This window comes from Acanthisitta chloris, unplaced genomic scaffold (genome assembly GCF_000695815.1).
Source record: "Acanthisitta chloris isolate BGI_N310 unplaced genomic scaffold, ASM69581v1 scaffold7994, whole genome shotgun sequence".
In the NCBI taxonomy this organism is placed as follows: domain Eukaryota; kingdom Metazoa; phylum Chordata; class Aves; order Passeriformes; family Acanthisittidae; genus Acanthisitta; species Acanthisitta chloris.
Genome location: NW_008670937.1, coordinates 117,731 through 131,539, shown reverse-complemented (window position 1 = coordinate 131,539; position 13,809 = coordinate 117,731). Strand labels below are relative to the sequence as shown.

The 13,809-nt window shown below is 43.1% G+C and overlaps 1 protein-coding gene across 1 annotated transcript in view; it reads left to right on the top strand.

Moving 5' to 3' along the window:
* Positions 1-1,005: 1,005 nt before the first annotated feature.
* UNC80 (unc-80 homolog (C. elegans)) overlaps positions 1,006-13,809 on the top strand; it is a gene marked incomplete at its 5' end in the record, with an annotated part of 127,435 nt that continues 114,631 nt past the window's right edge. The window contains 4 exons of the mRNA XM_009073891.1: positions 1,006-1,054; positions 7,919-8,075; positions 8,973-9,271; positions 12,425-12,548. Of these exons, the coding sequence (XP_009072139.1) occupies positions 1,006-1,054; positions 7,919-8,075; positions 8,973-9,271; positions 12,425-12,548 (629 nt within the window). The remainder of the gene's footprint in view (positions 1,055-7,918; positions 8,076-8,972; positions 9,272-12,424; positions 12,549-13,809) is intronic.

Below are 13,809 nucleotides of genomic sequence, written 5' to 3'. Positions count from 1 at the left end.
CCCCTCCTCCCTGTCCCGTCCCCCACATCCACCCCCCTCGCCCGGTGAGGGCACTCCTGGAGCTCTGGTGCCAGGAGCAGCATCCGTCACTGCTGCACCAGACCTGCGGCTTCGCTTCTATCTGTATTTGCAGCTGTCCTGGAAGTGTAATCTATGCTTTGAGAGGTCGGCATGCAAACAGATACGTCAAAGTCTCACCTTATTTCATTGGATTGGAGAGTAATGATGTGTGAGGGGCAGGCTGAATGTATGGCTGGGGCTTTATGTTCCTTGCGAGTCCAGTCCGTCTCCCGTCTTAACAGGATTCTAAACTGAAAACACTGCGAGGGCTGTGGGGGAGGTTGGAATGTTTGAAGGTTGTGCCTCTGATTTGAGGCCCTCAGTCACAAAATCCATTTATTCCACAGTTCAGTGTCCTCCAAGAAAAAAAAAAAAAGCTGTAATAAGGTGACCTGATTAATTTTTAAAAAAATATTTATCTCTGATTCCATTCTGGAGGAGAATGACAGCAGAGGGTGAGTGTTCTGTACCTACAGGGTACAGGCCTGCATTTTATCATGAGCCTTCCACATCAGCAGCTGTGGAGAAAAATACTTAATACAGAGCTGGCAAATGCATCTCTAGCTTAAAATAGAGGCAAGGCAAAGTTCAGTAATATTTAGCATACTTCAAACAGAATATACTGAAAATCTTTCACTGAGGTAAAATGGCTGAAAATTGTCTGGTGGAAGATTTTATCCCTGGGGAATATGACTTTTCCTGAAGGTTGAATTAACAACCTCTTGGCATGTTGGTGTGGGTACTTTGTCTTCTAGAAAAGGTAACAGCATTTTGTCAGATGGCATCAACAGGTATCTGAACATAGTTTTGGCCTTATGTCTTCCTTTACATTAAGTTTCTCAGCCTTCTACCAACCTTTTGACATGAGAAAAATCCTAAAAATAGCAAAGAAAAAAACCATACTAGGTATACTGGGTCTCTAATGGTTTTTCTCCCCTTCTTCAGTGCGTTTTTAAGACCTAAACTGGGGAAACAATATGAAGCTTCCTGTGTGGTATGTACATGTTTCTCTTTTTCAACTCTTGTTAGTAGCTAACTTTTCATGCCAGTTGTTCTGACCATGGTGGCTGATCAGTGAGCTTCTCAGCTTACACCAGAAGTGGATTTAGTCCATTCAGCTTGATTTTGCACTTCTGTCACATGAAGGATTTGAAATTCTTCCCATCTAGAGAATATGGATATCGTGTCCATCTTTAGACTCAACAAAAAAGAATGGATTTGGATATTAGTAATAAAACTCATTAGTTACTAAATTAAGTAAATAATGGTATGGGCAGACTGACCTATGACAATCTGGGTCTAAACTTGCTGTTCATACTATGTGTATGTGCCCTTGCATGAGACTGATGTCACTTGAGTTTGTGATTGCTGTAGTTTTTCAGACTCAAAATACTGAAAGTATAAACATTACTAACAGGCTTTGAACAGTACTTTTACCATTGTGCAAGATGGAAAACACCTCCTCTACTGAAAGTTGGAGGTAGCATATCTTAGCAGCATAGTTAACGCAGATACAAATAACTCTTGTTTCTAGTTGTGTTGCAAATAAAGCCTCAAGTTGCTGACTAAATGGAGGAGAAAGGGAAAGCATGCAGCAAGTTCAAATAAGATGGGTGTCTAGAGAATTTCAGAATTCCTTGAATGGTTGCTGGTTTTTGGATGACTTAAAGTACATTAAGCAGTTGCAGCCAGACTTGACAGAGTGGAAAAATTTGGTCTGGACATGTATCTTGATAGTTTAAAGTACTTAGGTCTCTCTGTAGCAATTTTCTGACTTTCTACTCACAAGATATTAAGCTGTTGCTGACTCATTTTCTTCTAAGAAATCCATAAATTTTTCAGGGTTTTTGCTAGATGCCAAATAGTGTTAGAGGACTGCTGGTTTAGTGTGTTGGTGAGTCAAATGCATTGCAGTTCTAGCATATGGAGCAGAAAGCATCATTGCTGGTTAATGCTGTTGACAGTTCCTGGGGTTGAGAGGCTGGAAAATGGAGCTTGTTGCTAATGTCCTTTTACCAGGTATCTCAACAAAGGGCACGAGCAATACCTCTCAGGCTGTGGCCCCACCTGTTATTGTTGAGTAGAGGGACAGGGCTTCCTTCCCTGTGCTTTCTCCATGATGTACCTGTTGCCTGCAACTTCCTTGTGCTTCCTGCTGTGCTGGTGGCATCAGGTCTTCCTCTGTGTTCCCCAGGCTGATTCTGAAGCACCTTTGTTCTAAGAGCACATACCAGAATTTGCTAAGTGTAAACAACAAACCAACCCAAAAAGCCCCTAAACTGCAAGACAAATCACATGCTTCAGCCAAGGGAAAGGGAGCTCTGAAAAAGATGCATTTCATGAAGATCCAATGAATTTCCACCCCTTGGATGAAGAACTCGATTATTCTCCTGTTCTTAACATAATCATTAAATTGTGGTAGCAAGTTTTCAAAGGTGGGGCTTAGTTTTGAGCAATGGATAGGATACGGCCTGAGCTGCTGCATCTGCCAGCTTCTTTTTGCCATCCCTTCTGAGGCACAGGAATGTCTGTCTGCCCACATCAACACCTTCCACGTTATCCAGAGGGGCAGCAGAGTGCTGCATGCATGGGTGAGACAGGGTTTCTGAAACCTGGCAGGTAGCTGACTTGTCTTCTGAAACATCAAGCTGGCTATCTAACAACCCTGTGTCGACTAGTGTGCCTAAAAATACCGTGCACCTGTTATATGATCTGTGCTTTTAAAATTCTCTAGCCAGAATTGTTAGAGGCATGTCTATAGGCTGGTAGCTGTCTGGCAATGCATATGACACAACATTGTGCAGTATTCTATTATTATTCTTGGCTCTAAACTTGCTGCAGTAGAATTTGCTGCATATTGTGCATTGAGAAAGCAGATGCTGGAGGCTTAGATTCAGTGAATGCAGCATCTGGTCTGCAAGAGCAGATTGCATTGCTTCTTTGAGCTTTGCTTTACAATATTATACTTGAGGAAAAGCCCAGCATTTTCATAGTCTTGTTTTCCTTACCTGACAGTCACATTGACCTCGGGTGGTCTATGAATAATAACCTTTAAGCTGAAGATAAATACCCTCCACACACACACACACAAGTTACCTTACACTATCTAAATGCTTTTGTGCCTCAGTATGGGCTTAATGTTCTTCCTTCTCCCCGTTCTGAAGTTGTTCTGCCCTGACACAGTGTCATTCCCAATGTACATGACTCAGAGCTGGAAATGACCTCACAGGAATGCATGTGAGTGCTGTATAAAGCTAATGCATTTTTTGGATGATGGTAAGGAACTCAAACATATCTTTTAAATTCTTTTACCCTGGATTACATTGGAAGAACCCAGATGTTTTCTGGAGGATCCTGAAAATTCAAAGTTTACCTGTTTTCAGTTTTTTCTACTTGTTTTTGAAAATGTAGTTACATGTTTTGCTGTTATGAATAATTAAAGATAGATATAGAACAAAGTTCAGAAAGAGGCCACCTTTATTTTTTCCAGCCAGTGGACAATGTTGCAGAAAACTGAGCTTTTGAACACAAGAATTTTCTGTAAATAAAGTGCTTGACATATGTTTCATTACTTGTTAATGCTTATACTATTGCTGTGTTTAGTAAACAATGGAGCCTTACCATCCCTTGTGCTATGAACCCCTTAGTTAATGTCTTAGATCCTTCTAGGAACTCTTCCTTGCTCTGCAGACTGGCCTCAGGCTGGCAGTGCTGTCTGCCTGCATTTCAAACTCTTTCCAATCAGTCTGAAGTGATTTTAGCAATGGCCTTGGCTCCTCACCATGATGCAGCCTGTGCTTTGGAAGAACAAGGCAGTAAGGTTCCCTCCAAGGATGCAAGTCCAGTTCAAGAAGCACTAATCATTTCTCTGTGCCTCTTCCAGGTTCATTCTGTACATGCACTAGGCTAAGCACTGGGCCTTGCTCTTTATTCATTCTCTTTCTTCAAGTGTGATCCTCTAGGGCTGCTCCCCTGGAGGAAACCTGCAGCTCATCTGGCACTCCGGAGAGGAAGGAACAGGGGTTGCTGAGCTTTCCAAGGTCCTGACTGTCTAGACTGCTAGAGACCTGGCTGAGCCCTTGCTGCCTTACACAATTCGCTGCAGGTACAGCTCCCCTGGGCTTAGAGCAGGGGAAGTTTATGTGACTCAAGCAGAGCTGTTTAAGAAACCACGGGAAAGCCCAGCCAGAATCTGCTCTGTCCTGTACTGCTTGTCTAGACATCTTCAGGCAGCTACCTGTTCCCATTCCAGCAGCAAAGTGACATGCAGGCTGACCCTGGTCACAAGGTATTTGACAGTGCCTTTGGTTCTTGGTGGAGGAGAAGAAGGTAAAAGGAGAACAGCAGCACTGGGAACGCAGCCAGACAAGTCTGACCACCACTGCCTGTGAAAACAGATGTCACCACTGGGCTAAAAAGAAAAATGCTTGTGTAAGTGGCCCTTAGGGAGCTGAACACACACACAGAGCACTGCTGAAAAGGACTGCCTTTCCTCCAGCCAAGGCATAACTCCGGCTTTCCTCACTGCCACCTTGGCAGATGTTCTTTATCTGTCTTTGGTCTGTGGTGTGTCGCTGGCATGAACAGGCCTGCTATAAGGAGGTTACTGTTTTCTTAGCCAAGCTGCAGCTCTGAGCCCTGAGGCTGCAGCTCCAGACATACCCGTAGCATGACAATATCTGTCTTCTGACTGACTTACAGGAAGCGTTCTCATTCAGCCTTTTCATTGAAGCATGTAAGTCCTGTCAGCTGTAGCAGCAGTTGCTTAGTTCATACGGGGTGAAATTTAGGTTTTCTGTCTCAATGTCTGTATATTCTCTGTAGCAGGTCCTGAAAGTTAGAGTAGAGCCATAGCAAACTGTAAGGAAGGCTCTACAGGAGCAAACACTAACCCAGGGCTTTGCATCTTGAGTGTCTGGTGGAGACAGAAACTGCTATGAGCTGGACCTTTATGGAGGACTCCAGGCAAATTCCACAGGGACACTTGTCCAAAGAACAGCATGTTCTTGTTGCTCTGCTCATGACAGTTATCAGTGTGAGGACTGATGCCAACTGGTTCCTGTACTGGCAGTACATCCATGGTAGCAGTTTTGTACCAGGCAGTGCCTGTAGCACACAGGGACACTCAGTGGTTTCCATACAGCAGCTTTTGTGTTAGCATTTTTCTGGCAACATGCAGTACTTCTGTCTCAGTTGCTTGTGATCATATAAGCTGTTCTGGAAGCTAATCTTTCATTGTAGTACAGAAATATATTTAACTTTCTGCTCAGGCCAGGAAAGAACAGAGGAATCTGGTGGCTAACCATGTAGGAAAATCTTAAAGTGTTCTCAGAAGCCCAAAATGTAGCAGAAAATACAAGCCTTAGTTGAAGATATAATTGCAAACTCTTTGACTTCCTCTTGCATTTCTGAAGCATGAAGAATGTGGGCCAGAGGTTCCAGAAGGCAGTTGTTGGGGAACTCTCTCCCTTATGCCATTGAAGCACCCAGGAATGAGACCTTGAATGGAGAGCCAGGGAGCAACAGAGTGCCTTCTGTTGTGCTTCAGAATAGTGTTGCTGCTCACCGTGATTCTTTTCCTCCTCTTGCTCTGCCAGCTGAATAACTTTGTCACTGTACTGAAGCGTGAGCTCGTGGTTTGGAGGTGAGAAGATAATTTCTTTTCTTAAGCCTAGGTCAGCACTGGTGTGTGGCAGCCTCTCAGTGAGCTAATTCAACTCACTAGCCTGGCAGGAACTTAGTTAACTCTATGCTGACCTTCCTTTTGGCTTGTGTAGAGGCTTGTCTTGGCTGAATGAAGGATTCAGTGAGCCCTGGAGCTGATGCACAAGTAGAGGTGGGAGTGTGTGGCTGGAAAAATGAATGAGTGGTGCTGTGTCCCCTTTTGATAAAGTAAAATCTTGTGTTTTTCACTGGCTTTTTCAAACTTTATGGTGTTTGTAACCATGCATTAACCATGCACCTCTTGTCTTGCTTCTGTGGACACTTTGCTGCTTTGTTTCCCCCTTTTGTTAGGTAACCTTGTCTGGGATAGCTGTTCTTATCCTCTGTTAGCTTTATACTACCATGCTCTTGGACTGCTACTGTGATTCAATGGCTTTGTAGCCCCTGACTGGAACAGAATACTCAGGCCTCATGGTGAGTACTTCACTCCCTGGCCTGCCCAGTCTTTCCAAGCATCAGCCATCCCTTCATGTTGCCTCCGTTCCTGAAGTGATAGGAATGAATGACAGGAGACTGTTGCCCTTTGCAGACAGTGTGGCCCCCAGCAGATTGCTTGAAGAGTGATTTGAGGTATCCTTTCCTTGGTTACACAGGTTATCCAATCCTGGTGCTAAGAAACACGCATGTGATCCCTGGCACATTATATTTGACTAAGCCTCAGGAAGCCAGTGTTTTTGTCCACACATTACAACAAATGCCCTTCAATTTCAGCCATTGGTCCATAAGGAATGTCAATATATTAAGTTTTCTGACTGGAACACAGGGTTTCTTATAGGTAGGCAGTGTGACTTTCTCTACACTTATGTTTGTTGGCAGCTCTGATGTTTGTTGTCAGTATTTCCTTGGGTTCAATTTGTGTAGGTACAAGCTTAGTCCTCTCTAATGGACAGATGTGCGTTCCCCTGCTACCACACTGGCCAGAGCGGAGCTGGTACGTGGGTGCTGTAAAACCACAGTGGTGCAGCACTGTGCCTGCACCAGGACATGCAGCCTCTCACATTCTCACCAGCAAATGTGGCCACTGCCTGAGAGAACAAATGTGCTCAGTTGCTGGGGTAGGCAGGAGAGTGCCTGTTATCATAGGTGGGCATGCCATGCCTGGGAGTGGCTGCTCATTCTGGAGAGCTACGTGATGACATGCCCTTTTTGCTCTTCTTCATAATTAAGTCTATTCTTATTACCACCCCCTCAATTTTACAGGAAAAATGTCGATGTGACTGGAGTTGAAGGATTAGCTTGATGAGTCTGTAATGAGGGCCTTTGAAGCATCCATGAGGTCATGAATGCAAACAGTTGCTTATTTGCCCAGAGCTGGCTAAAATTGGTGAAACAGCTTGTGAGAAAATAAGTAGCCATGAGGCTAAGCTGGCATATGGTAAGGGCATGCTTTATCATGGTCTTCACTTTAGGAACTTCAGTGAGGAATATAACTGCTTTTGTGACCTATAATGAGATCTTTGTATCTGATCAGAGCAACAACTTATTGAAATGGTTGGAGCAATTAGCAATAAGGTGCTTCCTTAGGGATTTCAGAGGCAGATAGTTCGATTTTGTGTTGCTTGAGGTGGAAATAATGAACTTGCTGCAGCCATCAGCTCTCTAAGTGTTCACAAAGACATTACATCATGGCTCGACAAAAAATTTTGTACGCTGATTATTTTTTGTGACAGGGTGTGAAAACATTTCCTAAGGCCCATGTACCTTTAATGGGTTGCCCTTTATGTTGCACTGCACTGAAGGAGCATGTGTGTTTGAGAAGAATATCCAGCACTCAGCTCCACAAATACAGGCTTCCTTAGCTCCTGTGAGTTCCAACAGGATTACTGGCATGCCAGATTAGTACCCAGCACAACTGTAAATCTGGCTTGATGTCAGCACTGACTAAGATACAGATGATACTTGCTTTAATTCTTTTATATTATAGAAAATATATTGTGTGGCCCATTTATTTCTTAGTCAAGTATGTCTGTGTCTGGTGAGCTTTAGTTACAGTCTGTTTTTCAGGAAAACTGTAATAAGATGTGCTTTAGTTATATGTTAAAGATTACAGGTTTTTAAAAGAGAATGTTCTATGTACTGGAAGGAATATCCAGAAATAGATACAGTGTCTTTTTTTCTTTGTTCTTACTTACAGTCTTTTGAAAGAGTTTTAGTAGAAAACAAGCTGCATGGCCTTTCTCCAGCTCTCTCTGAAGCCATCCAGAGCATTTCTCGCTGGGAACTTGTCCAAGCTGCTCTCCCACATGTGCTGCACTGCACTGCAACATTGCTCTCCAACAGGAACAAGCTAGGTTAGTGCTCGTGTGAGGTTGTTTTCCCTTGTTGAAGTTATCTGCCAAAATATGACAGACTCATGCTCAGGGTGCCAACATACTCTAAATCCTAGAATTATATCTAGTTCATTTTGTGGATTGTCTTGATCTGTTCTTATTTATAGCAGGGTAACCTGTGAGAGCTTCCCCAGTGAAGTTAGTGGTCTGGTGAGCTGAAGAGTCAGAGTAGTTCAAATGAACATTTTGCTAGTTATTTTCCAAAGGTAATAGAGCTTATTTTAGCAAAACCACCCAACAGACATGTGTTCCTTGAAGGAATGCATATTTCTTTCAAGACATGCTGCAACAGTCAATTGCAGCAAGTACTTTTAATATCTTCAGCTCTTTTTTAAAAAAATTTATTTTCTTCTTCTTGTTCTTCCAGTGCATGTGATTCTCAGCAGATAAGTCAATCAGACGTTAAGGACAGAGCCAGGTCCAAATCCAACTTTAATGGCCTTTTAGTGATTTCAGCAGTGATTTCAGTGGGAATTTGCTTCCTGAGACGTGCCAGTAGGGAATATTAACAGGACAAAGCTTGAGCACCTTGCAGTGCTCACTTGCATTTTGTTTTATTCAACAGAATCAAACAGACACGACTGTCAAGTTGGGTTCTTTTGGGACTGCTCTATGTCCATGCATTCAGCTGTCCTGCAGCTGACATTGCAGGGACTGAACTGCCAGTGCTGTGAAGTAAATGGAGACTTGTGATTTAGGAGGTTTCAGATATAGTAAGACTGGATGCTGGTGGTTTTAATTTTAATTTTCAAATGTTTATCAGGAAGTTTGATGTCAGTTTCCTGTGCAGCTCTGAAAATCTCAACAGTACCATTAATGGAAACTCTGTGACATGCTGTGATGCATTTTTCTACGCAGGGCATCAGGATAAGCTTGGAGTAGCTGAAACAAAGCTTCTTCACACTCTTCACTGGATGCTGCTGGAGGCTCCTCAGGACTGCAGCAATGACCGTTTTGGAGGAGACAGAGGCTCTAGCTGGGGAGGGAGCAGTAGCGCCTTTATCCACCAGGCTGAAAACCAAGGATCACCAGGACATCCTCGGCCCAGCGCCACGACCGACGAGGAGGAGAATAACAGGAGGAAGTTCTTCCAGAACTCCATGGCCACAGTGGAGCTATTTGTGTTCCTCTTTGCTCCCCTTGTCCACAGGATTAAAGTAAGTGGAAGACTAATGGGGTGCTTGTGTGGAGACAGCTCTGAGCAGGAAACGAATGATTCTGCCTTTGTGATTGTTATTTAATTCAGCCTACAGTGCACACTGGGGGACCACTGGAAATATTTTAACAAGCTGGCAGAATACTGCTGCCATCAGGAAGAAATCCTTCCAGTGACATGAACAATCATCACAGCATCAGGCAGGCCCAAAGGCAAATAAATCTGAAGTGGCCCAGTTTTTAGCCTTTGGGGATGTCAAAGATCTATGGCCCCTGTGAAGTCTCTGGGATCCTGGAACCTGCAGAAAGGATTTTGAGCTTTATCTTGCTCCAGTGATTCTCAACCATTGCTCAGAAGGTCTTTGCAAGCTTTTCAGGGATTCCACCGTGGGGCTGCCACGGGGATTTATTGTTGTCATTACTAATCATCTTGATGCTAATTACCAGGAATGCATGATGGTGTTATAAGCACGGCAGTGGCAAAGGCAATGGAGCATCCCTTTGTTCTGAAGTTGGAAGCAGGCTGCAGGCTTCCTGTGTGCTGGGGTCCATCTGTTGACTTTATGCTGAGTGTATCAGCTTTGCAGAGTGGTGTGACCAGGAGATGTTTTCTGCATGCTCTGACTCCTGTCTCTTGTCTTTAGCCTCTCTGAGGGGCTGCTGTTTAGCCTGCATTTTTCCAGCTAGGCCTCCGAAGACAGTAGGTGCTTGGGAGAGGCTTATAAAGTCCTGAAGTGATGGGGCTGTTATCTGTTCTAATCCTGCCTTCTATGATGCAATAGTTGAAGAAGAAAAGAAAGAACAGGAGATAAAGCCTAATATTTTTGATTAAGGCAGGTGAAAGCAAGGCTGAAGAGCTAGATTCTTTTCCTGCTTCTGCTAATGAGTTCCTGTACAGTATTGCTCAATTTATTTAGCCCAACCTTGTTTACTAGTTCTACATTTTCTCTGTCAGTCATGGGACAGGACAGGAAGAAATGCTGAATTCTCCCCAGTGCTGCACACACAAATGTGGGCTGCACTTTGAATACATTAAATGAAGCTGGAGGTAGTCCCTGACTGTTAGAGAGCAAGTTTCTGATTTTTTGATATTAATCTTTCTGAGATTTAGTTTCCCATTTACAAGATGGGGTTAATAACACTTATCCCAAGTTTACCTTGAAAATCTCTGAGATCTCTGAAATACTGTATGATGAATGTTGCAAAGCCCATTAAAATATTCATGTTTCTGTCACCAAAGCAAAGTGCAGAAAAGGAGGTAAATGAGGCATGTAACTGGCTCGCTCTGCGAGCTTTGTCCCCTCTGTGTTTCACACAGGTAGAGGTCTCAGGGGAAGGATACTGTCTGATCAGATAGCCAATGTAATGCATGTACCCAAGGAAGATGAGACATGTTTGCACAGACCTAAACTATTGAATGCCTAACATCTGGGAGAATTTGTGTCTTTAGCCTTTTAATTGAGGCTTTGGGGATGCGTGTAATTTTGTAACTTCACAACTGTAGGTAGAATGTTGGCATGTCTCCAAAAGCTAGCAGTGCAAAGTGAAAATGCAGCACATTCCTGCCACTACTCCCAAAAGTCTTGCAAGGCATTCCTTAGTGAAAATTGTCATTAAAAACAAACTTAGTTTAAACAAGGCTTGTGAGCTCATTAGATGACATGGCAATAACGGAGGGTAGGGAATGGAAAGGCTGGAGAGCTTCAAGCAGTCAGCTCCTGCCATTCCTTTAGCTCTGTCTGCATCATCAAGTCCAACTGCTGAGGCATGAGGAGCTATGTCAATGGCAGACAGTGGTGCAGCTATAATTATGCTGCCAAATCTGCTACTACCATGTTTGCTTGCCTTCTGGGGATAGCTGGGGCTATACCAACACCTGTGCCTCCTAATGTAGATCTCACCTTAGCTCAAGTAAGTACATACATCCATCTTGATCCTGCTAAGGTTTCCTTGTGTACACGATTTTAGCTACTTGCATATGTAAAATAGTGATGGAACAAGTGTAAGTAGTACCAGTGTCTCTGTAGCTGTCGTGGTTTAACCCCAGGCAGCAGCCAAGAACCACGCAGCCTCTCACTCACTCCCCCACCAACGGGATGGGGGAGCAAATTAGAAGGGTAAAAGCTACAAAAACTCATGGGTTGAGATAAAGACAGTTTAATAGAGAAAGCAAAAGCTGCACACACAAGCAAAGCAAAACAAGGAATTAATTCACTGCTTCCCGAAGACAGGAGGTGTTTAGCCATCTCTAGGAGAGCAGGGCCCATCACGCGTAACGATTCCTTGGGAAGACAAACACCATCACTCCAGATGTCCCCCCTTCCTCCTTCTTCCTCCCACCTTATATACTGAGCATGATGTCCTATGGTATGGAATATCCCTTTGGTCAGGTTGGGTCACCTGTCCCAGCTGTGTCTCCTCCCAATCTCCCATGCACCCCCAACTTCCTTGCCAGTGTGGCAGTACGGAAAGCAGCAAGGGCCTTGACTCTGTGTAAGCTCTGCTCAGCAATAACAAAAACATCTCTGCATTATCAACTCTGTGTTCTGCACAAAACCCAAACATAGCCCCATACTAGCCACTGTGAAGAAAGTTAACTCTACTTCAGCTCAAACCAGCACAGTAGCTCAGGTAGCAACAGTGCTAAAGGTAGCAACACAATTTTTTGCTCCTACTTCATAGTGCTTGGTTACATGCCTCCTCAGTTTCTAAGTAATGTTTTAATATTTAATATTCTTATTCTTTTGGGGAACAAGTTCAAGTTTTGGAGTGTAAATCCTAGGGTTGAGATTGAGTACTAAACACAAAGTGGTTATATGTGTTCAGAAGGGATGCTTTCTGACAGGAGTGGCCTATTGTTTTACAGCTTAATGTACTGGAAAAAACACGGCTCATTAACTAGTATAGAAATCTCATTTGGAAAAAGCCTCCTGCATATCTTTGTATTGAGATTTTTATTAGCCATACTTGACATGCAATGTCTGCTGGGCATTGTCAGTGGCCCTTTGAGTTAGCACATACTGGCCACTGAATTGCACATGGTATCACTCATTTCTTGTAAGATCTGTGCATTGGAGAAATAACACTCATCATAGACTGGAAACAACATTCTTTTGTGTGAGCTGGTGAGATACAACCTCTGTTTCTATTTCTAGGAGTCTGACCTGACATTCCGGTTGGCTAGTGGCCTTGTTATTTGGCAGCCAATGTGGGAACACAGGCAGCCTGAGGTTTCTGCCTTCAATGCCCTTGTGAAACCCATCAGGAACATCGTTACAGGTCTGTGGCTTTGCTGTGCTAATGTAGCTCCAGAGAGCTGGGAAACCTTTTCCTTTGCTTGCCTGATGCTGCCTTATGTTCTGTAGCCATCATATTTGAAGGACTATGTTAATCCTGAAGGAACTAGTCAAACCTTAGAGAAGTTTAAGGTTGTTTCCCCTCAGAGTCAACTGACATTTGCATAACAATTAAATAGGAGATGAGAGAGAGAGATCACAAATAGGAAATGAGAAAGTCTTCACTAGAGTTATTGCTTCCAGTTGGCCTTGTATCTCTGTTTCACCTTATCTTCCTTAGCTGCTAAGAATTGCAAAGGCAGTACTTCACAGCAGCCTTACATGAGTGAGGAGAGTTTCCCCAAATGGGCACTGGACAAAAATGAACAGTGAAGAGCACAGAGTTGGTTCTGCCCCTAAAATTTTAATTTCACTATGTTATGAAATTAAAAAAGGTCGTTTCAAGAGGCTCCAAAGAAGGCCTAGGTGGTGAATTCACTTTTGCATACTGGAAGGGGTTGTTCTTCCTTTGCATCAGACATAGTGAGACTGGAGTTGGGTGCTTAGGTTTCCAAGGCTTTGGTTCTGACCTACTCCTAAAAAACCTTATCTACTTTTATGTTTTTAGGCAATAGTTTAGCATAATTCCTACAAGGTGGTGAATTGAAAGTGTGCTGTGTGTATTGCTCTAGCATTGCTTGCTAGCTCTCAAAACCATGGAACTGTAATTTACACCATAGTGAAAGTGGAGTTTGCTAAATCAGATTTTTCTGATAACAAGTCATTTTGGATGTCATATTTCATTCTGAAGGCTTTGTAGACCTCTGAGACAGTCCAGAACTGAAAAGACTCAAATCTTTCAAATGATTTAAAATAGTCTTTGACATCAAGATTTTTGTCCCTCTGCTAAAACTTCTGGACTAAAAACATAGAATTTTAGCCCTGGAACTAACAAAAGGAATTAATCCTAAATTTTCTTTGGCTGCTGGAATTTTTCTATAGGTCTGTGTGCAGCCAGAAAACCCCTAAAAAATAACTTCAGGAGTAAAGTCTGAAAGGAAAAATGATTTAAAATAGTCTTTGACATCAAGATTTTTGTCCCTCTGCTAAAACTTCTGGACTAAAAACATAGAATTTTAGCCCTGGAACTAACAAAAGGAATTAATCCTAAATTTTCTTTGGCTGCTGGAATTTTTCTATAGGTCTGTGTGCAGCCAGAAAACCCCTAAAAAATAACTTCAGGAGTAAAGTCTGAAAGGAAAGTG